This window comes from Blastomyces gilchristii, assembly GCF_000003855.2.
Source record: "Blastomyces gilchristii SLH14081 genomic scaffold supercont1.3, whole genome shotgun sequence".
In the NCBI taxonomy this organism is placed as follows: Eukaryota; Fungi; Ascomycota; class Eurotiomycetes; order Onygenales; family Ajellomycetaceae; genus Blastomyces; species Blastomyces gilchristii.
This window is the reverse complement of record NW_003101680.1, coordinates 478,544-500,690: the sequence shown is the minus strand read 5'-3', so window position 1 is coordinate 500,690 and position 22,147 is coordinate 478,544. Positions and strand designations below refer to the sequence as shown.

The window sequence follows — 22,147 nt, the reverse complement described above, 5'->3', positions numbered from 1 at the left end:
TATCCATCCATTGCTGATAGATAGATCGATAGATAGATTATTTAGTTGTACTCCATATACCCCTTTGGAGAATCACCACAATCCCAGCAACAAACACTCACTCGCATACAAGTGAATTTTCTACCAATTCATCTACTCAACAGTAACGGACTTGGCCAGATTGCGTGGGAAATCCACATTCAACCCTTCCGCAACAGCCAACCAATACGCGATCAGCTGCAGGGGGATGACGTTCAGTAGACCCTGCAGACAATCCACGTTTGATGGTACTTCGATGCGTTCGGTTTCCGAGGCAGGGAATTCTTCGTCGCCTGCGTTGCAGATGACGATGGGGCGGCCACGGCGGGCGATGACTACAGTTTTTTAGTTGTTTATTCTTTTCTATTCAATTACTTTGGAAAAGAGACTATACGTACTCTGCTGGTATGCATTTAGGGATTTCTTGAAGATCCCGTCGCGGGTCAGAATCATGATGATAGGTAGGTTTTCGTCGACAAGAGCAAGGACGCCGTGTTTGAGTTCGCCCGACATGACGGCCTCGCAGTGGAGGTAAGAGATTTCTTTGATTTTGAGGGCGCCTATATATATGTTAGCATTAGACTATTATCACGGGGCGGGAGTAAAGGGCTAGACGCACCCTCCAAGGCGGTGGAGTATTGGCTTCCTCTACCCAACAGCAATAAACTCTTCTGATTCTTGAAGAGCTTGGCACACATTTCCTTGATAGGCTCGCTCAGTTTCAGAATCTCTCGGAACTGATCGGAGAGTTTAGACAGGCCGTCGATGATATCCTCGCGCCGTTTCTGTTTGGAAGCCCGGTCTTCACTCAGAGATAGTGCAAACATTACCATCGCGACAAACTGCGAGGTATAGGCCTTTGTGGACGCGACACCAATTTCGGGGCCAGCGTTGATGTGCACGCCGCAGTGTGTGAGGAGGGAAATGGACGAGCCGACAACGTTGACGATACCGACCGTCAGCGCGCCTCGCTCGAGGCAGTATCGGAGCGCCATGAGGGAGTCAGCTGTTTCGCCGGACTGGGAAACGAAGACGCAGGTATCATCACGGAAGACAGGAGCCTGTCTGTCAAGGAAGTCGGAGGCCAGCTCGACGGCGATGGGAATTTCGGTGAGCTCCTCGAAGACGCCGCGGACGGCCATGCAGGAGTGGTAGCTGGTGCCGCATGCGATGAAAATGATGCGTCGGCAACGGCGGATGGTAGTGATGTACTGTCTTAGCCCACCCAAGGTGACTTTTTTGTTAGCAACGTCTAGACGGCCGCGCATGGTGTTGACGATTGATTCGGGCTGTTCGAAGATTTCCTTTTGCATGAAGTGGTCGAAGTTTCCCTTCATGATCTCCTGGAGTTCGAGCTCAATGGTCTGAATGGCACGGACGTTGGAGGTGCTGTCATTCCTGGTGAGGCGGTGGATGTTCAATTGGCCCTCGTGGATGTGGGCAATGTCGTCATCTTCGAGGTAGAGCACCTTCTTGGTATGCTCGACGATGGCGGATGGGTCAGAGGAAAGGAAAAATTCAGCAGGCTGGGGGATTCCATCGTCAGACAAGAAGGCACGGGATTGCGAACGGTGTAGGAGGGATTTATCTGGAGGAGCCAGCAGGGTAGTCGCTGATTTTTTAAGGGCGACATTTTGAGAAGCTTGCTCGGCAGGGAGCGCACTGTCCTCGGAATATTCGACATCGACAAAGTCGACCTTCATCTTCTTGGAGGTGCGGACACCAATAACCAGAGGAGAACCCTTACGGGCGGCAATAACCTCGTGGGGGTAATGCACTGATTTCAGTAGCAAACCAAAAGCACCTTGCAGCTCCTTGACGACGGCCTTTGCGAGAACGGTGAAATCGATATCTGGATGGAGGTCGTAGAGGTATTTGGCAAACTTGGCTATGCACTCAGTATCTGTCTCAGTCTCGAAGCGGAAACCCTTGGACTCGAGGAGGGCCTTGAGTTCCTTATAGTTGGTGATGATGCCATTATGGACAACGGAGAATTCCCAGCTAGGATCAGATCTGGCTGCTGTTAGTTTTACGGCGAGGGAAAAGCAAGGTGTAAAAAGATAGTTCAAGAAGTATATACATACCTGTGAGGATGGCAGTTCAGTCTAGATGGGGGCCCGTGGGTGGCCCATCTGGTGTGAGCGATACCAGCGTGGGAGTCGAAGGTCTTGGAGAGATCGAAGTCTGAGTTATTGATGAGCTCTCTCAGCTTGGCAACTTTGCCCACTTCCTTGAAAGCAAAGACTTCATTTTTCTTGTCTCCATCTACAGCCAGACCTGCGGAGTCGTAGCCTCTGTACTCGAGTCTTGAAAGGCCTAATGAACGAGAGGTTGCATCAGTAAGAACATCAAGAGCAACAAAACCTTATAGTGGGTTTTCCCAACAGATTCAAGACAAACAAAAGGAGCCCAAACGGTTAGCCACGCACCATTGACCAAAGTCTGAATAATGTAGGCACGATCTTTCTCAATGAGATAGTTGATATATCCGAAAATTCCACTGTTGTTATTTATTAGTGTCAGCTGGGATTCCGTCACCTGTAGTTGGAGTGGTTGGAGGGAGGGAGGGGGGGTGGAATGACAAGAGGGCAAACCTACCACATGGTTTCAGTATCTGTAGCTGTCAGGGAGGAGGGGAGAATCTAGAGTGGTCAATTGGAAGGAGAACAGTCTTGCAGGAGTCGGGACTGTGTTAAAAAATGATCTGGATATTGTTTTGGAGGAGGAGGGAGGTTGTTGCTTGGGGTGAAACGCGGGCTGGAGGGTTCGAAAGCGGGGACGTTGGTGGGAGGAGAAACAGCCAATAGCCGGCGAGAGAGACGAAAACGAAAGACGGGAGATGGGAGATGGGAGATGGGAGATGGAAAGCGAGAGAAAGAGGTGTAGAGGGGAAGAGAATGAAGATATATAAACAGGTGAAAACGATTGATTCGCTGGAGTGAGATTAGTTATATAGAGAGAGAGAGAGAAAGAGAGAGACGAGAGAGACGAGAGAGATATGAAGAGGAAGAAGAAGAAGAAGAAGAAGAAGAAGGAAGAGGGCAACAGAAGGCAACAGAAGCCGAAGAAGACAACTTGGAAACAAGCAAGAGCTGAGGGGTGGAAGGGAGGTGGAAGGAGGTTGAAGGTGCGTGGTGATTATAATCTATGATGGTAATAGGAGATAAATATAGTAAATAATGTGGCATTAGTGAAGATGTGCGCAAAAGCAACAACAGCAGGTCGTGGCAGCAACAAACATCCAACCCCCAACGGTAGAACCCTGCCCACCAAGCAGTGGTCCCTGCCAGCAGTAGCAGTGGGCCAGTGGCGACTCTTCGCGGGGTCTCACCCCTCTTAGCGTCCTGAGCGTCCTGGGCGTCGTAGCCTCGTATAGCGCGTAGTAGGCGATGCTCCCTGCAGCTCCAGCATCCTTGCCCCTAAACTGCCCCTAAACTGCCCCTAAGGCTTGCCCCTAAACTTAGGCGGGTTAGGCTATTCTGCCCCTTTCAGCAGCCCCTGGCCCCGCTGCGATGGGGGCTCATGGGGCTGGACCATCATGACGAGGTTTTTGTCTCTCTTTTTGAGTTCCTTCTGCTCAGGCTGATCTCTGAGCCCCGACTTCCCAGTGCTGAGTTCTGCTAAGTTCTACTAAGTTCTGCTAACTAGTTAAACTTAGTTGAAATCCGAGCAAGACCCTTGCGGTGATCTCCTATTTTAAGCCAATTGCCCCAATAATCTCGATTCTTAGCTCACCCAATGACCCATGGGCCGACCATGAACGAAGAAGGGAATGGAACTCTGGAACGGCCGCAGTCAACTTTCAAGACATTCATTTCCCCCCTGCGGAAGTGGAGAAGATGTTCTATTTTTGAACCATCTCATGGACAACAGCAGCAACAACATCAAGAACAAGAAAAGAAACAACCTCTTGTTATTTGCAAGCAACTATCAGTGAACTAGTTTACTACTGTATGTCTATTCTTTTCTCATTGTTTAACTTACTCCTTTGTCTGACTTATTATTATTTGTAGCCAGGGGGCATCTCTTTTCCGGAGCTATCCTACCCCTGTTGTAAACGGCGTCATCGTTCGTCGCTTAGCCTTACCGAGGGGCCTCCTGCTGTTCTTCACCCTTATTACATTACATTCGGAGCATAACTATGACATAGATTAGCTCATAGTTACGAGAAGGTATGAAGAACAATCCAATGAATGCATTTGCAGAACCACCGACAATGGAGAACAACATTATTCCTCAGTGGTTCAAGAATAGCCGTACAGTATGGATAAAGATATCTCCCTTCCCTGCTGCCGGTGTCAACACCCTCAACCACTCATTCATATATATATTTACTATATTTACCATATATATCCAGTGCGTGTGCTGAGAAGATAAATTTCGGGCCAGGTTGGATTCCTGAGAACCAGCCAGCTAGTTATATACAAGGCTAGCTAACCTTTGATGGAAATCTGATATTTGCGCTGGAAATGGAAATTCAATCGATTCTCACTACCATCCATTTACTGGAGGTATCTAGAGACCAAAGGATGGATTGGCAAGCCTGAATCTCCAGTTTAAATAAAGTACATTCGGGTCCCGAAAAAGGCCTCAAGCATAATCGTGCCGACGAAAATAGCGGATGCCTTCCAGAGCTCGGCGGAGGAGACCGGTTGCATATGGCGATGTACAGTACGTGTATACAAAAAGCAGCCAGCGCCAGAGATGGAGCTAAAGCTACAAAGATTGCAGTCTGAGGAATTTGAACCTGATTCCACTTCAATCAGTGCCACTGACAATTTCTTCCAGCTCTGGGGAGATACTCTTAGTGCAATGCGGTTGGTAGCAGCAGTACTTTTTCAACACCTTACCTTGTCGGATATGGCCCGGACAGCTACAGATGCGCGAAACTTACAGCCTGGCAGACAGCATGTGCAATTGTCATCTATACATCTCATCTGGTACATTACAACCGGGATTCTACCTGAAGGAGTTGGGCCTAAGTAATGTGTACATGTACAGTACATACATAGTACATACATACAAGCATCGGCCGATTTGCTTCCTTATGCGTTGGACATTAGCATACGAGACATTTATCGAGGAGCCTACATTTGCGTAATGATAAACATCATCGTCTGGATATTTAATCTAGCGTCCGCGCTACGATCACTCAGGGTCAATTGGATGAATTTGACATCGACTTTTGCGCAGCTGCTTCCGCCCAGGGACGATCCTGACATCGCGACGTCAGTGCTTGCCGGAGAATTAATGAGAGAGGATGTGATTGAGAGATGGAAATACACCCTAATGATCAACCCATAGGACCCTACGGAAACTTCCATCAGTATTTCATACAATCGTGGAATGCAGAATGTCCCTCAGGCGCGCTACGTCGGACTTCCCTTCATGGATATTGTGGACGAAGGCAATCATGACAAACTCAGTCCCATTGGAGTTACTGGGGAACTTGATTCTAGCAATGATACAGCCACAGAGGCTAAGAACACGCCCCCATTTCCCCCTTCTTCTTCAGACGCAAGATATAGAGATGCCTTCATCCAAGATGCCATGTGCCCACAAGCTGGCACTATTGAACAGCTAAATCGTCAATGTCCTACAAGTTTACCGAATTTCAAGCCATGTGAATCTCTGCTCCCCAAATGGACATCTATGAGGCTGAGGGAAGTATAATATCTCTAACAGATACTTTGAAAGAACATGATGTCTGGGCCCCTCCAGCGCAAGGGAGGCCATGGGCGAAACTCATAGTCATTAAAGGATCGAAAGGTTCTCAACAGACAAGAATTACCCTTCGCATATCGCACGCTCAGTATGGTTTGGTATATGCTTGAGTTGACTTTGGGAAGGTCTGGCGTCAGGATCTAAAGGAGAATCGCTTCTTCATACCCGTCTAGGCTTTGTCAATTTTATGGGTGTCGTTCACTGACAAACCCATGAATGACCAAAAGACTCTAACTAGACCATTGGCTTACGTTCCTTCATGGCTCAACAATGACGAACATCGTCCCGAGATCGGATGCTGTGGGAAACCCCCATCTTTCGGCCGAAATGTCGTTCTCATCAACCCGCCAGATTCAAATACCCAACAATACAATTCTACAGCGGTGGTGCTGGGATTTTGTCGATACGGTTTTATTCTCCCAACCTATTCGCAGTAGAGTAGTCAGGCTAATAATGAAACCGGCGAAGTGCTGAGCAAGGTCGACACTATCAGAACTAACGTAGCACCATAGACAACACCCACCATCGAATATGCCCGGAAGGGAGTCCCCACTCCCCTGGCAGAAAAATTGGTAGACGATGTGTGGAGTGAGATTCAGACGATTACCAGCGCACCGGAAAAAAGTACATCAATTGATATGAGTGATGGACGTATATTGTTTCTGTAGGCATGTTAATTAGGCAATTCGCAGCTGCCCCTGGCCCTAAGTTAGTATGATTGTTGGTTTAGTCTAGCACCATCTACAGGAATGACCCTGTATTGTTTTTTTTTTTTTTTTTTTCTTTGACACTAGTTGTTGCCTGTCAAGCAAGCAACGAGCGAGAGGTGGAAGTTAGGCTAGTGTTGGTTGGAGTTCGAAAGGATAACAATAATGATAATGATGGACCAGGAACGTAGCTTCAGTCATTCATAGGTTACCCAATAGATAAAGGGGGCCCAGCAAACGTATAACTAATCCGTACATATTCGCAGTCAAGTCAATAATAATTCATAATTCACAAAAGGCAAAAGGGGCATCATTATTGCCATCCGCAGAAGATTGTTTCTTGGTGCCATGTTTGCCAAGACAAGCATAGATTACTAATCCGGCCCTCTATTCCGTTGCAGGTTCTTGATGGATGATGCTCTTGCTCTGGCAGGACTCTCAGCATAGAGAGTCATGAAGATGATCGGATCGTGTTAGCTATGGAATACTCTTTGTTCTTCAATTGCCTACTCTCTATGGCCCGCGCTACATAAAATAACATTGGTTGTCTGAGGATGTTTACTGGGTTTTGGAGCACATACAGACCCAACGATCTCTTCATTCGTCTTCAACCCCCCTGTGATATGCGGAGGGCACATACAGAAACTGCATTGAATATAAATCCCTTCCACTACTTACTATCACGTTTCACACAGTCCGCGGGCAAGTCCAGTCTTGTACCGCCCTGCCTGGTCCGGTTTCCGTCCGCACATTCCGTTCCCGCTACCTTTATATCCATCCCCAGGTCCCATCTTTTCACCCGACGTCATGTGAAACGTGAAATGAGTATATACATGCAATAATGATAACGCATATTTCCGACTTGAGGGGAAGAAATGATAAATCCTTGCATATATAGATATATCTCTCTCCACTGGTTCACGCGGCTGTCATGGTAGGAACGGAGATGGTTCGAACTAGCCAGCCATGGATAATGCCGGGGATAGATGCAGATGAGCATTCACACGACAAATTCATATAAGAGTGTTGTTAGTAACCTGGGCGTGTTGGAGGATTTGCTCCAAATAGATGTTTGTCCTGAAATCACGAAGCGATTCGTAGATGCGCTGTTCTGGGCAGGTCGGATAAGACAACAGGGAAGGGACCGTCCGTAGCCCGCAGAGACACACAGTACGACTCACTCTGACAGCTGAATTTCCATGTTTGAGGGTAGTATTTATTATCTGTGGAATCATCTCAATGGCCATACAACCGCACGGGTGCCGGAGACATTTTCTCGGTTCCGCCGCTACTCGATTGTCCTGGGGAATTCTGGCTTATTTGTCAACTGGAAGGGGGTATCATGAAAGTGGGGTATACATCTCTAGACAGCGATCCAACATAGTATCAAACAATCAACGTTTAGCCGGTGGGTGGGTGTGTGGGTGCTGTTGCCAGTTCTCCGAGCAGTTTCTAGTAGGTTGCGAGATCGATGGCCGCCGCTGGGGTTCTAGAAGAATGGCCGGAGAAGAAGAAACGTTGGTATTTTTATATCAAAGGTATTATTTTGAGCCTAGTAGATGACTGTGAGATATCAACATATTGATACCGGAATGCGAAAAGCGTCACTGCCTGTGGAGAAAATGGAATAACATCGATCCTCTCCGCTCCGGGTGTAAGTGGGGGCAAAAATATCAGGCGCATCGGCCCTCCAGAACACGTCTTAGGTGTTGACGACATGCATCAAACAGCCCATTCTCCTTGGCAAAGACGTTGCGGCCATTTCGCGCTAGATGTGACGAGATAAATAAGATGTCTTGCGATGTTGTTTATGGAGATGGATGATGGGGGGGAGTCGGTGTAGACAGTGCATTACTGCTGGGATGGCCTCCGCGCACGCAAGTAGGGGCGAACGGAGCGGACGACGAGAGATGGTGAATGCAGAAGTTATACCAGAGCTGGAAGTTGAAGTTTGATGAGTGCTCGCAGTCCAGTGGATGATGTAGCTGATATAGTTGGTGTATTGTTGATGTGGTGGTTGATGTGGTTGGTGGTTGTGGTGTTGTAATTTAATGGCTGGTGGTGGAGTGTTTTTTTCCCCTTCGCCGCCATTTTCAACTTCCTCCCATTTCAGATTTCAGCCTCCAGATTTCTTCTGTCACCACAAACCAAACCAAATAAGAAAAAGAGCCCTCCACAACGACGACAACCACTGACAGCTCCAGCTGGTTGGCAACTTGAACTCCTCCATACTCTGTTCTCTCCCCCGACCTATTGGCTAATTCCCGTTTTCTCTATCTCTCCTCTTTGCCTCCTCTTGCTCCACAGTTGCGCGTCCTCCGCACTTCTTGTTCCTCTGTCCTCTCTCTCTCTCTCCCCACCATTTTCGCGTCACTTTTCCCGCGAGTCCCCCTACTTTTTCCCAATACCTACCCCGTTAATTCCTAAAATCCGGCGGAGGTGAATGTCCTAGTAGACTGCCCATAGCTAGTCTCCAAATTGTCGACGATGCTGTTTGCGGGCTGTCTCTGGTCGGTATCGGGCTGTTAGCCATCTATCTGTCTCTCCCCATTATGTCACGCGCCTCGGCGGGCTTCGCAGACTTCTTCCCTACCGCTCCCTCAGTCCTCCAGAAGAAGCGCTCCTCCAAAGCTGCCCAAGACCGACCAAAGGGCAAGCTCAAACACGACGATGATCCCCAGTCCTCCAATCCAGCGCCCACCGCCGCCACCGCCGCCGTCACAGTCACTGGTGTTGGTGTCCCTGGTGCGGAAGAGGGCGGGGCCTCAGACAACAACACCAACAGCGATGTGCACAACAACATCAACAGCAACAACAACAACAAGAACAACAGTAGCAGCCATACTAATATAAATAGCAATACTCAATTTGATGAATCCGCTGGCGCTGTTGCTCGCGGGGATGTAAATATCACTCCAGGCGATGCCAACGGTGTAGGTTCATCCAGCTCTACTAGCACAGGTTCCTCTGTTTTCAGCGCATCCATTTTGCCCCAGCCTGGGTTAACGACTTCTAACGGAATAACGCACCCTCATGCCCTCACTCCTCTAACCAATACAGATTCGTCTCCCTCGTGCAAAATCGCCAGCCCGTCAGGCCAAAAATCAATTGCTGCAACCGGTGAAATAGTACCCACGAGTCGCTTTGTGGACGATATCAAAGCAACAATCACCCCCCTCCAGACTCCTCCAACTCCGCGAATCCAGGCTCGACCTGCAGGAAATGCACCAAAGGGCTACAAACTAACCTATGACCCAGATTTGGAACGGAAACCTTTAACCAAAGAAAAACGGAGGAAGCCTCAATATGAAGTCTTTGACACTACCGAGGACGAAGCTCCGCCTGCAGATCCACGCATTGCCATTGCCAACTATACTCGTGGCGCGGGATGTAAGCAAAAAACGAAGTATCGCCCTGCGCCTTATATTCTTCGACCATGGCCGTACGATCCCGCTACATCTGTTGGGCCCGGTCCACCAACACAAATTGTAGTAACCGGCTACGACCCTCTAACCCCTCTGGCACCGATTAGTGCCCTCTTTTCCAGCTTTGGAGATATCGCGGAGATCAAAAATAGGACAGATCCAAACACTGGTCGGTTTCTGGGTGTCTGCTCTATACGGTATAAGGATTCGAGAATGTTTCGTGGCGGAGGACCCCTCCTAGCGGCGCAGGCTGCGCGAAGAGCGTACCTGGAGTGTAAAAAGGAACAGCGCATTGGAGTACGTCGGATACAGGTCAGTCTTGATCGTGATGGAGTAGTCAGCGACCGGCTCGTTGCAAGGATTATTGGGTCGCAGAGGCAGCAAGAACCTCCGCCGCTCGTGATGGAAGAAAAAATGAAATCGGAGGAACAAGATAACCTCCCGCCCCCAACAGCGCCCAAGGGCCCATCGCGAAAGCCGAACATGCTGATACCCGAAGGCCCACGAGCGACGATGATGAAGCCTCCCGCACCCTCGCTCATCGAGGAGACGCCGATCCTTGACCAGATTAAACGAGACCCTTACATCTTTATCGCTCACTGCTACGTGCCTGTACTTAGTACCACGATACCTCACCTGGAAAGGCGGTTAAAACTCTTCAACTGGAAGTCGGTTCGCTGCGATAAAACTGGATATTATATCATTTTTGATAATTCCCGGCGGGGCGAGGAGGAGACGGAACGGTGCTACAAGATGTGCCATATGACCGCGTTATTTACCTATGTGATGAATATGGAAAGCCAACCGTATGGTAACCCAAACTACGTCCGCAGTCCCAGTCCTGAACGAGTCAAGGCGGAGCAGCGGGAGAAAGCGGAGAAGGAACGGTTACAAAGGGAGGATGAATTGGATATCAAAGAGGAGAAAAAGCTACGCGCTGCTGATCTTGACCCTGCCCGGGAAGTGCTTCTTGTGCTTGTTTCTGAGCTTAGGGACAAGTTGCTGGAAGATGTCAAGTCTAGAATAGCTGCCCCAGCCCTCTACGATTACCTCGAGCCCGGTCGTCACACCGCTAAGCGACAAAAGTTGGGGATCCCTGATCCTGAGAGCACTCAGCGTCCTGCGTTCCGAATTGACACTTCCGATGACACTATCGTTGGAACACCGGATTCGCGCACAGACTCAAGGAGTCGCGCGCCATTTGGCCCTTCGAATATCCTCTCCCTTCCGCGTATTCGCAAGATGCAAGGCCTGGAGAGCGCTAATGATGCTTTCATAGATGAAAGGCGAAGACGGCCACCAAGACGAAGAGAGTTTAGACCCCTCTATCATCGCCTGCAGCAACTCCATGAAGATGAAGATTCGGATGATGAACGAAGGACTTCGTTTACGCGGGACACAGAGGAGCAGGAGAGTCGACCGCTTAGCCGTATGAGCATGATGTCGGATTCGGAGAATGAAGATGGGTTTGGAGATGAGCCGATGGCTACCGAAGCTGATGAGGAGCAACTGGGTGTCAAAGCTATCAAAGATGCCACTATCGACGAGCTCGAGCATACCATGATGGACCTGTCGCCTGCCTCGAAGAAAAGAAAGAGGATCTCTGAAGAACTACAAGCTCGGAAAAGGCAGAAGGAAGATGAAGAACTATTTGGCTTGCTTGATTCTACGAAACTTGATGAGCAGATCAAGCCTGAGCTGACGGACTTGGATGTGGATGACGCTGCAGCAGTCATCGAGCCAATGACACAGATCAAGGTCAAGAAATCCAAGGCGAAGAAGAAATCCAAGAAACAAATATTCGAGGAGCGGGAAGCGTTGAAATTGAAGGAGCTAGAAGGCATAGAGCATGTTCCTCCGAGAGAAGATACTATCACGATCAAACCTCTACCAATAGAGGAAGAGAAATCGATCGAGGATGTTGTTCCTGAAATCTTCGAGGAGACCAGGCCGGAAGTCGAATGGGGTGTCTCCAGAGATGTGCCCAGACCCACCGTCGAGGATGATGAAGCTATCATCTTGGATCTTGACGGGTGGCAGAACCTCATCAAAGACGACGAGGATATTCGATTCCTTCGAGAAGCCCTTCAAGAATATCCACCCTCAGACATTGGAAACCTATCCGCTTGGGCTTGGAGACAAAAAGAAATCAAAGCTATCAATCGTGCTGGTGAAAGAGGACCTGTCCATACGGAAACCAAAATCAGTGGCTATTACGTTCCCAACTCAACCGGTTGCGCCCGCACAGAAGGGAGAAAACGAATCCTTGAATCCGAGAAATCAAAATATCTCCCCCACCGCATTAAGGTACAGAAGGCCCGCGAGGAACGCGAGGCCCTTGCAAAGGCAGATCCGCAAGCCGCTGCTGCAGAAGCAGCGCGACTGGCTGCAGCCAAGACGATATCCAAGTCCACGTCCCGTTCTACCCGCGTCAACAATCGTCGTCTCATCGCTGACATCAACGCGCAGAAACAGGCGTTGCCCATGCAGGGCGGCGAGGGCGACGTCCTTCGTTTTAACCAGCTTAAGAAACGCAAGAAGCCTGTGCGTTTCGCACGCTCAGCCATTCACAACTGGGGTCTGTATGCTGAGGAGAATATCTCTGCCAATGACATGATTATCGAGTATGTGGGCGAGAAGGTCCGGCAGCAGGTGGCTGATATGCGAGAGCGGAGGTACCTCAAAAGTGGCATTGGTAGCAGTTATCTCTTCCGCATTGATGAGAATACAGTCATCGATGCGACGAAGAGGGGCGGTATTGCCCGGTTTATTAACCATAGCTGTACTCCGAATTGTACGGCAAAGATTATTAAGGTGGATGGGAGTAAGAGGATTGTTATTTATGCGTTAAGGGATATTGAACGAGGTTAGTTCCCCAACTCTCGCCCGATTCATTCGATGTACAAATTCCGGATGTGGAACTGACTGACTAAAACCAATTGCAGATGAAGAACTTACGTACGATTATAAATTCGAGCGGGAATGGGATAGCGACGACAGGATCCCGTGTCTCTGTGGCTCGACCGGGTGTAAAGGCTTCCTTAACTGAATTGACCTTCCTGGTTCCTAGTCTATTTGTTGTTTACCTACTCAGCCTCCTCGCCTTCTGGCTTTCTCTCTCTCCAGAGATGAGATGTGTGATACCATACAATACGATATTTTACCCCTTTCTTTTCTTTGGTTGTTTATTATTTTTCTCTTTCACATTTTTGATCCGTGCCGATTGAACACATTATAACACGACACGACAACATCGAATCACCGAATGTTTTTTTTCTCTCTCGTGCCGTATATTTTTGCCTTGGTGGTTTTATCTTCTATTATTATTATTATTTTCTTTTACCAGCATCTAGTCTTTAGGGCAACACCGGAAAATGGGGGCAAAAGCCAGAAAAACTAAAGTTCAGAAAGTAATTTTCACTGGGAAAGGCGTTCACTTTTTTTTTTCTTCTCGTTTCTTTAGCTCCTTCGTTTTTTATATTTGCGTCTGTCCGTATAGGGATATTTCTGGCGTTATCGTCTTGTTTCCATACCGTTTTCCATTTGTTCCGAGGTTCTTCTCTCCCCATGGAGCCTTATTTTATTACGTAGGGGATAGGATATGGGTATGTTTCTGTTCAGGGGTTTATTTATTTCACCTTTCTTTTGGTGGTGATATTTTTTACTGTTCAAAGAGGATTTGGTGCTGCTGTCTGTACCTTTTATTTTTACTCCTCTGACCATTCTTGTGTCTAATATTTTATTTTATTTTCCAGCGCTTTTTATTTTCCCGTCCTTATTCACGATGGCTATGTATAATAACTTCCCTTTCCTCCACTACATACACACATATATATATATGTTTTCGTTTTGCCCACCTTGTGCTTTATTTCTTCTCTGGCCTCCGGGATCTATCTATCTATTGTCCCTTTTATGTCTTATTCACTGTGTCTATGGACGGAGCCGCGGGGGAAAAGAGAAAATATTACATGGGGGTAATTGAATGAGTCTGCCACTTTCTTTCTCTATCTATTTTTTTTTTTTAATAGGAATATTTCAGCACAAATTACCAATGCAGGGTAATAATACAAATATTAACGTAGTTTCTTCAACCGTCAATTTAGACCCCCTGGATCATATGCTTCCACAATGGTTGCCATTGGTATTTCTCTTTTTCTAAATAGATGAGATCTATGAAAAAGTGAGTGGAAAACTAGTTTCTTATAAAACATGGGACTCCAAGCCGCAATTTATTTTCATTTTCATTCTAGTTTTCTCCCGCCCCAAAACGCCGGATCCCCACCCCTTTTCTCTAAAAACAAAGCATAAAAACCGTTAAATCATTAGCGTTGTAACGCGGATGTTGTGTCCTCTCTTTATCTCTCGATTGCATTTTTCGCTTTCCATCTGTCCATTGGCGATGCCGTAAGCGCCTAGTGGATGGAGAACCGGGCAATATAGTTATCGTAAAGGGGCGTTCAGGGCGGATGGTTGAATCGCAATCGACTCGTCCGGAGATGCAGCGTAGGTAGACAGACAGGACGAGAAGGGACGGGACGCTCAGGGCGGGGAGAAACGAGCGGTTTTGAGTATATGGTTAGGCTGAACACTCCATAAGGCAGTAACGGGCGAAAGATCCATTCGCTTTCTCTTTTTATCAGACTATGTATATGACCCAAAGAGTTGGTTATTAGTTAGCAATATGTTGGATATAAGTTAATGCGCGTGTCGCATCCGTCATCTCCACCACAGTCCACGCAAGTACAAGCACAACCAGGAGCGGAATCGGGACCGGAGCCCGAAGATGATGTAAAATGAATTCACATACCAAGATGGCTCGGCAATAAGAAATTCGGAATCCCTTCTTTAATTCGATACTCGTGCCCGCAGTTGCCACACACCAGCTTGCCCTCCATTACATGTGTTTCAAGCAGGAAGCGGTGCAATTCTTGCAATAGCTCGTCCGTCACGGCGTCACCTTCGGGCTTTGCGGAGGTTATGGAAGTGAAACCGAGCTGTTATGCAAAATATATATAATGGTAAGCCGGGTGTTGTCAGTTGCTTGCGCTTTTCAAATTTCTTATTGGAGGGGGAGGGGGAGCCTCTGTGAAGCTAGGTAGTATTAATAATAAATGAGATGGAGAGAGGTGAAAAGAGAAACGCAAAACATACCTCACCCGCTGTCACCACCAATGCCTCCCAGTCTATGCGCGGTAAGATATTCCGTAGAAAATCTGCTTGGAACTCTGTCTCTTCCTGCTCGAGTTCTGCGTCAGAGAAATGCAAGGGAAAAGCAGCCGGGGAGGCCTTGCACGCCTTGACGGCGCAAGTCAGGAAGTTTGCTGTCAGGATTTTCATGGTGTTGGTTTCTGTCTCTGTGATTTTGTTCTAGCAGGGGCTGGTGGTATATGATTCGAGTGTTGGATGATTATTATATACGCAGCGTACTCAGGTTGCGGTAACTTGTTGTTGTATGGAGTGGAAATTGCTAGAGGAAGGGAAAAAAAAAAGCCAAGCCTCTTATCACTTATCGAGAGACAAGAATGTACGGAGTACATATAAATATACAGGACTATCCAGTTCAACAAGCACCAGCGGGCATAGAACGGATGGGCAAACTACTGCTTAGAGTTAAGAGGAGAGCGAAATAAAATAGGATAGTTGATATTTATCCCAAGGCAGATTAATATGTGTAGAGAAATATGGTGATTAGTTAATACATGTTGAAATAGTTATCAAAACCCCCAACGTCCGTTCCCGCTCGGTAATAAACCACTTGATGAAAGAACATACGAGCAGAAGAAAGAAAGAAAATAAATAAATCAAGCAGTATGATCATTCGTGGGAAAGAAGAAAATCAAACTAGCCGGGATATCCATATCAAAGCATAGCGATATCATTAGAAATCACTTAATGCGCACATCAATCGCATCGCGGTCCGCCATATCATTATCGCTGACCATCGAGTCTGGATGAAGCTGGTCACCGTCAAATAACAACTGAACCGTGCGGTGGGAAGGTATATCCCTTTTCTCCCGGAAACTCCTGATTATCGACGAGATATGTGTTTTGTGGCGCACTCTTATCTTCAGATCCTCGATACCAGGACATTTAAGGAAGATGAGGAGAACGTTCTGCTTTTCTTGAGATTCTCGACCCATCTCATCCTTGTCTTCGTCATCGTCGTCGTTGTCGCCGTCATCATATTCGTCCTCATCACTGCCGCCGGACCCACCTTGCGATGCCTTCATCGCCTGGCGTCTCTTTTCCTCGAACAGTTTCTCCGTGACGGCTTCCATGTGAACTTCAAGCCATTCGCTGTCCCGACCATCGTCGTCGCTATCGTTGTAATAATCCCTTATGGGTAGTGGTTGTAGTAGCCCTTTTTCCTTGTCCTCCAGCACTCCTAGGCTCTTGCAGGTCGTCACGTCGAATAATCGTCTGCCCTTCCAGGTCAGGAATACGGAGGCGGTCATGTCATCGTCGAAGCCTTGTCGGCTGCACCAGGCCCGGCGCACGTCACGGAGATCTTGGTTCAGTCGCCGCTGGACGATGAGTGGATTTGTGTTGGGCAGGTCTGAGGTTATGAGGATTCTCACGATGGGTTCTACAAGCTGGCTTTGTCTGTCTGGGGTGTTGCTGGTGGGTTTTGTGGTGTGGTTGAGATTAGGGGACTGAGTTGTTCGGGCGCCTGCTGCCACAGGATCAGGTCCAGCGTTGCCGGCTGAGGCTGCGCGTTGTAGTCGTGCTCTCTCTCGGGCTTTGCGCACTAGCTCGGCGTACTCTTCTTCCTTGTATAGGTCGTCATCGTCATCCTCCTCGTCGTCGAGAGCATGCTTTGGCGCTTGTCTACTGTGTGGTTGAGTAGCTTGTACACTTTGCGACTTCGGCCGTAAAGAACCCGTATCCGATGAATCCAGTTCTATCACTGTTGCGGTTGGAGGTAGTTCATTATTCACTTTCGCAGGAGGATTCTTGACTTGTGTATGCGACATAGTCGTCGCTGGTGCTTGTTGCATTCGTTGCATTGGGCATATCGCCTCCTTGACATCGGCTTGATCTTCCCTGCCCTTCTCACATCCCTCAGAACCCCGGCCGGGACACTTCGTTGATGGTACGCTTTCTTCGCGAGAAATCCGCCGCCGTTTCGATCCTCTTGACTCTTGTGATGGCTGTGGCTCTTGAAACCTGTCGTCCTGCAAATGTTGGCTAGCTTCCTCATTATCTTCATCATCCTCACTCTTCTCATCTACTTCGGGCTTTCTGGAGATAATATCTGTGTAAACTTGCTCGGACCGCCTGTAGAATTCAGCCGACTGGCCTGGATTACTATCCGGTTTCGCCCAGTCTGGCTTCTTGAAGAAAGATCGCATATTTACAGCCCTTGCGGCTTTGCGCGACCATGCGAGTACTCCGTCCTAGAGCTATTGGTGGACACAAGAGTTAGTTAGTAGTGCTTCAGACGTGGGGGACGCTATAGCTTAGGATAAATATAGCTATAATAACTTACCTCGACTAGATTCAGAGTACAATATTCTCACAGAGCCATATCGCAAGTGGGCATACACATAATATTTGCTGGAGTGGTATTTGGAACAAAGCTTTCTTAAAATAAATATCCGTGGCAGCAAGGGATAAACGGCTGTATATATTTATTATGTATATTCAATAGGACGGATGCAGAACGTCAACTCGGCCGCCAAGAAAGAACATGGCGGAGCTTGAGGATTTCTTCCTCTTCACCACAACACAATAAATAACAAATGAAATACGACTCAACTCAACTCTTCCTTCTATAGTCCCGTATACCGCTGGGCTATTCGGCTTCCAACAAACATATACAGTTGTATACTATAAATATCTCCCGCGATGGAAAACGGCTCCGCGTCCGAGGGCAAAGATCCCTCCGCATTCCTCGGCGAAATCACCGGCGCCCCCGTCACAGTGAAGCTGAATTCCGGTGTGGTATACAAAGGTGAGATGCTCGATCCTATTTGATATGCTCTTTTTATCGTACAGTCCATCTAACTATTTGTCTTATGGTTTAGGAGAGCTGCAATCCGTCGATGGGTATATGAATATCGCGCTGGAGAAGACTGAGGAATACGTCGATGGAAAACTGAGACGGAGCTATGGCGATGCTTTTGTGAGAGGGAATAATGGTATAGAGACCTTTTCTTTCCTTTTACCGTTTATTTATCATTGATATTTGTAATGTGCTTTTTTTGCTCACTATTTGCTGCGTGGACCAGTCCTGTATATCTCCGCCGATTCATAGGTCCTGTCGTCCTTCGTTGCTTCATATAAGAGAATAATACCTTTACGAAATGATTATGATATATTTACACAAAGCATCCAAGTGGCCTCCTCTTTCCCTTCATCCTTGACGTTACGCAAAGTTCGGTTTTGGTTGTATATTGAAAATGGCTACCTGTGTTGGGCCTGGGGTTATAGGGTCTGCGTATACCGGTGCAAGTTAGGAGCATATGACTTCGAAAAAATACCTGGAGCCAAAGGTCACTGCTATTGCTACTGGTTTATTGCATGCAGATGAGGAATGCAGAATCTATCCCCTTTTCCTAAATACCTGCTTAGCCACTGAGCCCGCGAACGGGGGTCAATTACAGCAAGCGGCACCTCTTCATCAATTATGAATGAATTGACTTCTGATATTTATCATTTAATGAACCGCAACCTCCCTACAGATTAATGGCCGGTGGCTCTTCAATGCAATTTGCATGGCCAGATCTTTTCTATACTCCACAAGGCATCGCCTACCGGCGGCCACTTGAGCAGCTTGGACATTCCCTCCTTGACCCCTGCATTCCAAGCATCTTCACCACAGCGACGTCCAGAGTTGGTGGACTCAGGACTTTTTGTCATCGTCTACTGATTTATTTGAATCGGCATTCAGAAGCAGGAGGTATATGTCCATATATACAGCTTCATGGACAGCTATACTGTCATGATAATTCAACACGTAGAATGGGGTTTAGAAGGAGGATCAGTTCTATAATGCATTAAAACACGATTAATCATATCCGTTCAATTGTGCCATCTAGTTTGTGTTACTATTTGTAGGCAGTCCGACAAAATATGTCGCGGGACATCTGGAGGGGCAAAAGTTATTCGCTATTTAGTTATATCTCGCCAAGCCCACCATCCGAACAGAAACAATTCGCATTTTCAACCCCTTATAACCAGCCCTCTTACTATACTGATCATAAGTTGCCCTCTATATACCTACCTCCAACCTTTTCGACAATAAAGAAGAGAAAAGAAGTGAATCAAAAAAAGCAAGGAAAAAAAGAGCCGCGATCATGACCCTTGCCGCCATTACCTACACCCGCGGCTCCCTCAGCATTCTCAACCAACTCCTCCTCCCCCACCAAACCACGTATGATCCCCTCCACTCCGCCTGCGATGCCTGGCACGCCATCCATGAAATGCGCGTCCGTGGCGCACCTGCCATCGCCATCGTCGCCGCCCTATCACTCGCCGTGGAGCTAGATGCATTGGCGGCCAATAATCAGCTCTCCCCGGAACCCAAGGAGGTCGAGGTGTTTATTCGGGAGAAATTGGAGTATCTGGTGAGTAGTCGACCGACGGCGGTGAATCTAGCGGAGGCGGCGGGGAGGTTAGGTGGAATTGTTAGTGCTAAGGCGGAGGTGCGGGGAGTTGATGGGAGGGAGGTGGCGGAGGCGTATATTGCGGCTGCCCAGAGGATGTTGGAGGATGATGTAAAGGATAATAGGGCCATTGGGGAGTTTGGAGCCAGATGGGTCTTGGAAAATGCGGTGGCAACGGGGTCAGAGTCAGGGTCGGAGAAGGGGAAGGTTGCGGTGCTCACCCATTGTAATACTGGGTATGTCACGATATGGAAAAGATTTTATTTGCTCTACCAGTTACGAATGCGTTGCTAATATATTATATTTCTATCATACAGCTCCCTTGCTACGGCCGGCTACGGCACAGCCTTAGGTGTCATCCGCTCCCTGCACGCCACCGGCTCCCTCGAGCGTGCCTACTGCACAGAAACCCGCCCGTACAACCAAGGCTCTCGCCTCACCGCCTACGAGCTCGTCCACGACAAAATTCCCGCCACTCTCATCACAGATAACATGGCTGCGGCCCTCCTTGCACGCAATAGGGCAGGCTCAGCAGCAAGTGTGGGCGTAAGTGCCATCATCGTCGGCGCAGACCGCGTGGCCGCCAATGGCGACACGGCGAACAAGATCGGGACGTACGGCTTGGCTGTCCTGGCGAAATATCACGGTGTCAAGTTCCTCGTCGCGGCGCCGCGGACGACGATCGATATGAATACGAAGACCGGTGCAGATATTGTTATTGAGGAACGGCCCAAGCAGGAGGTGACGCGGGTTCGCGGGCCGCGGGCTGGAGAAGAGGTGGATGGACTTAGGGCTATGGAGACCATCACCGTCGCGGCTAATGGGATTGATGTGTGGAATCCGGCGTTTGATGTTACGCCTGCGGCGCTTATTGATGGGATTATCACGGAGGTTGGGGTTGTGGAGAAGGATGCGAGCGGGGCATTTCATCTGGCGCGGATTTTTGAGTGAGGGCGACGTCATTCATTGCCCGGCGTGTTATTTTTTATTGTTGTTCATGTTATCTCCAGTATCTGTCCGATTTTCGGGTTTGGAGTTTGTACTCGACGCGCCACGAGTGCCATCTGAATTTCCGGGCTGTTCGATGGCAGCCAGAAGACTTTCTATTTTCTCCTCCAGACTGGCGAGATGGTGCTCAAGGGCTGAGGCTGTTCTTTCACCACTGTATACCCATAAATATGCATTAGTTTAGATTTTAATATTTTTTCATTGGCCATCAAGGCGTGCAGTTCGTCAATCGAAGTGTCGTCTATGGAGAGGGCTGTACGGACTCTGCGATATCTTTGAATACCTGTCAAGCTGTGAGAAAGGAATATGGAAGTGAAGGAGATACCAAAAGACCAGAAGGGAAACCCGGGGGCTAATATTTACCTGAGCGAGATGGGACTCGGGGGACTGATCCCTATCAGTAGCGGTAGTCTCGTTTGTCGGCATGGTGGTGATACTCTCGCGCTAGGATATAGACAAGATCTGTTGCAACTGTATCTCCGTCACCTCTCGCGATGGTTGTTGATGTTGCAGTTAATTATTTCGAAGCGGAACACAGAAGCTGACCCGGGGAATCACATGATCCGTAATAATACGGTACTGATACCTAACATGCGCGATTACGTCATCGCCAAGACATTTCCCCAGTTAGGAAATTCCAACAGCAGCGGTTGTTTTTTATCGGTTTGTTGTACGGAGTAGTTATTATTTAACTATACAAAACGAAGAACAACAATTTATTTTATATATTTATTATTTTAAACTCTAGAGAACTGTTGATTGTCCCAAGACACATTCTAATCTAATCTCTCTGTATAAGACAATCAATTGAAATCCGTACTCTCATCTACTAGCCGTGGTCCCTCACAACAACTGCTGTTCGCCTCTGCCCCTTAAATATCTCCCGGCGCGCGGAGGCCAGCTGGCCGTTCACTTATCGCAACGTGGTTATACTTATATATACATTACTTCGATCTCGAACAATCCACCATCCGCTTCCAACCACATATGACTCTTGGCTCTTTGGCTATTTAACCCTCTCGATATCCCATTGTGCTACAAAAGATATACATATTCTCCTTTGCCGCCCGTATCGTCACCGGCAAGCAAACGAGAAGCTCCCTTTAACACCCTCACAATGGTATGCGACAAGATGCCCTTACTCTACGACCTCTCTAATGAGTACTAGTAATAATAATGATAATAATAATGATTATAATTATATATAGGTCCAAACCCCTCAACAACGTCGCGCAAATGAGCGCTTCGCCAAACTCGAAGCTGCAAAGCGCGGTAAGCCGGAGGCCGTTGTCAAGTCGAAGCCGAAACCGAAGTCCCCCGTGCCTGTTGGTTGGGTTGGTACGTGTTGCTTTTACTTACATATATAGTTTGATTAGGGAATGATTACTGACACATATTTGTGGTTGTAATAATAGTCGTCCTCGCCTTCGTCGTGTGCGGCGGGATGCTTTTCGAGCTCGCCAGGGTGGTGCCGGAGATCTGGGCGGCGATTTCGGCCTTTGTAACAAAGTGGACGAGTTAAGGATTGAATGGAAACAATCGAAATGTTTATTCTTAAGGGTTTGCGCTCGAATTCGTATGAATTCGTATCTCTCATAAACAGTATGTGGATCGCCTCGCCTCATCTCGTCTCTATCCACACCCGAAACCCCATCCG

The 22,147-nt window shown here is 48.0% G+C and overlaps 9 protein-coding genes across 9 annotated transcripts; 5 read left to right on the top strand and 4 right to left on the bottom strand.

The window, feature by feature from the left end:
- Window positions 1–132: 132 nt before the first annotated feature.
- Window positions 133–2,621, bottom strand: BDBG_01706 (glucosamine-fructose-6-phosphate aminotransferase; the record flags this gene model as incomplete). Its single annotated transcript, XM_002626989.2, has 6 exons — window positions 133–353; window positions 417–578; window positions 638–2,031; window positions 2,103–2,334; window positions 2,448–2,518; window positions 2,617–2,621. The coding sequence occupies 6 exons, from the start codon at window positions 2,619–2,621 to the stop codon at window positions 133–135; spliced, it is 2,085 nt and encodes a 694-aa protein (XP_002627035.1).
- A 2,044-nt stretch (window positions 2,622–4,665) lies between these two features.
- Window positions 4,666–6,179, top strand: BDBG_01704 (uncharacterized protein; the record flags this gene model as incomplete). Its single annotated transcript, XM_031720448.1, has 5 exons — window positions 4,666–4,835; window positions 4,898–4,958; window positions 5,323–5,641; window positions 5,704–5,840; window positions 5,916–6,179. Exons 1-5 carry the CDS (start codon window positions 4,723–4,725, stop codon window positions 6,177–6,179), a joined length of 894 nt encoding a protein of 297 aa, XP_031576644.1. The 5' UTR covers window positions 4,666–4,722.
- A 360-nt stretch (window positions 6,180–6,539) lies between these two features.
- Window positions 6,540–13,963, top strand: BDBG_01703 (histone-lysine N-methyltransferase SETD1). Its single transcript, XM_031720447.1, has 2 exons — window positions 6,540–12,740; window positions 12,820–13,963. The coding sequence occupies exons 1-2, from the start codon at window positions 9,002–9,004 to the stop codon at window positions 12,921–12,923; spliced, it is 3,843 nt and encodes a 1,280-aa protein (XP_031576643.1). The 5' UTR covers window positions 6,540–9,001; the 3' UTR covers window positions 12,924–13,963.
- A 225-nt stretch (window positions 13,964–14,188) lies between these two features.
- BDBG_01702 (adoMet-dependent tRNA methyltransferase complex subunit Trm112) lies at window positions 14,189–15,211 on the bottom strand (the record flags this gene model as incomplete). Its single annotated transcript, XM_031720446.1, has 3 exons — window positions 14,189–14,286; window positions 14,682–14,868; window positions 15,026–15,211. The coding sequence occupies 3 exons, from the start codon at window positions 15,209–15,211 to the stop codon at window positions 14,189–14,191; spliced, it is 471 nt and encodes a 156-aa protein (XP_031576642.1).
- A 548-nt stretch (window positions 15,212–15,759) lies between these two features.
- Window positions 15,760–17,226, bottom strand: BDBG_01701 (uncharacterized protein; the record flags this gene model as incomplete). The annotated part of the gene is made up of 1 exon (XM_002626984.1): window positions 15,760–17,226. One exon carries the CDS (start codon window positions 17,224–17,226, stop codon window positions 15,760–15,762), a length of 1,467 nt encoding a protein of 488 aa, XP_002627030.1.
- A 496-nt stretch (window positions 17,227–17,722) lies between these two features.
- Window positions 17,723–18,059, top strand: BDBG_01700 (U6 snRNA-associated Sm-like protein LSm6; the record flags this gene model as incomplete). Its single annotated transcript, XM_002626983.1, has 2 exons — window positions 17,723–17,828; window positions 17,902–18,059. 2 exons carry the CDS (start codon window positions 17,723–17,725, stop codon window positions 18,057–18,059), a joined length of 264 nt encoding a protein of 87 aa, XP_002627029.1.
- An 846-nt stretch (window positions 18,060–18,905) lies between these two features.
- Window positions 18,906–21,144, top strand: BDBG_01699 (methylthioribose-1-phosphate isomerase). Its single transcript, XM_002626982.2, has 2 exons — window positions 18,906–19,718; window positions 19,800–21,144. Exons 1-2 carry the CDS (start codon window positions 19,174–19,176, stop codon window positions 20,431–20,433), a joined length of 1,179 nt encoding a protein of 392 aa, XP_002627028.1. The 5' UTR covers window positions 18,906–19,173; the 3' UTR covers window positions 20,434–21,144.
- On the bottom strand, window positions 20,461–20,916 carry BDBG_16459 (uncharacterized protein; the record flags this gene model as incomplete). The annotated part of the gene is made up of 3 exons (XM_031724404.1): window positions 20,461–20,644; window positions 20,754–20,773; window positions 20,854–20,916. 3 exons carry the CDS (start codon window positions 20,914–20,916, stop codon window positions 20,461–20,463), a joined length of 267 nt encoding a protein of 88 aa, XP_031576641.1.
- A 463-nt stretch (window positions 21,145–21,607) lies between the features above and the next one.
- BDBG_01698 (uncharacterized protein) lies at window positions 21,608–22,012 on the top strand (the record flags this gene model as incomplete). Its single annotated transcript, XM_002626981.2, has 3 exons — window positions 21,608–21,610; window positions 21,699–21,828; window positions 21,906–22,012. 3 exons carry the CDS (start codon window positions 21,608–21,610, stop codon window positions 22,010–22,012), a joined length of 240 nt encoding a protein of 79 aa, XP_002627027.1.
- Window positions 22,013–22,147: the final 135 nt, after the last annotated feature.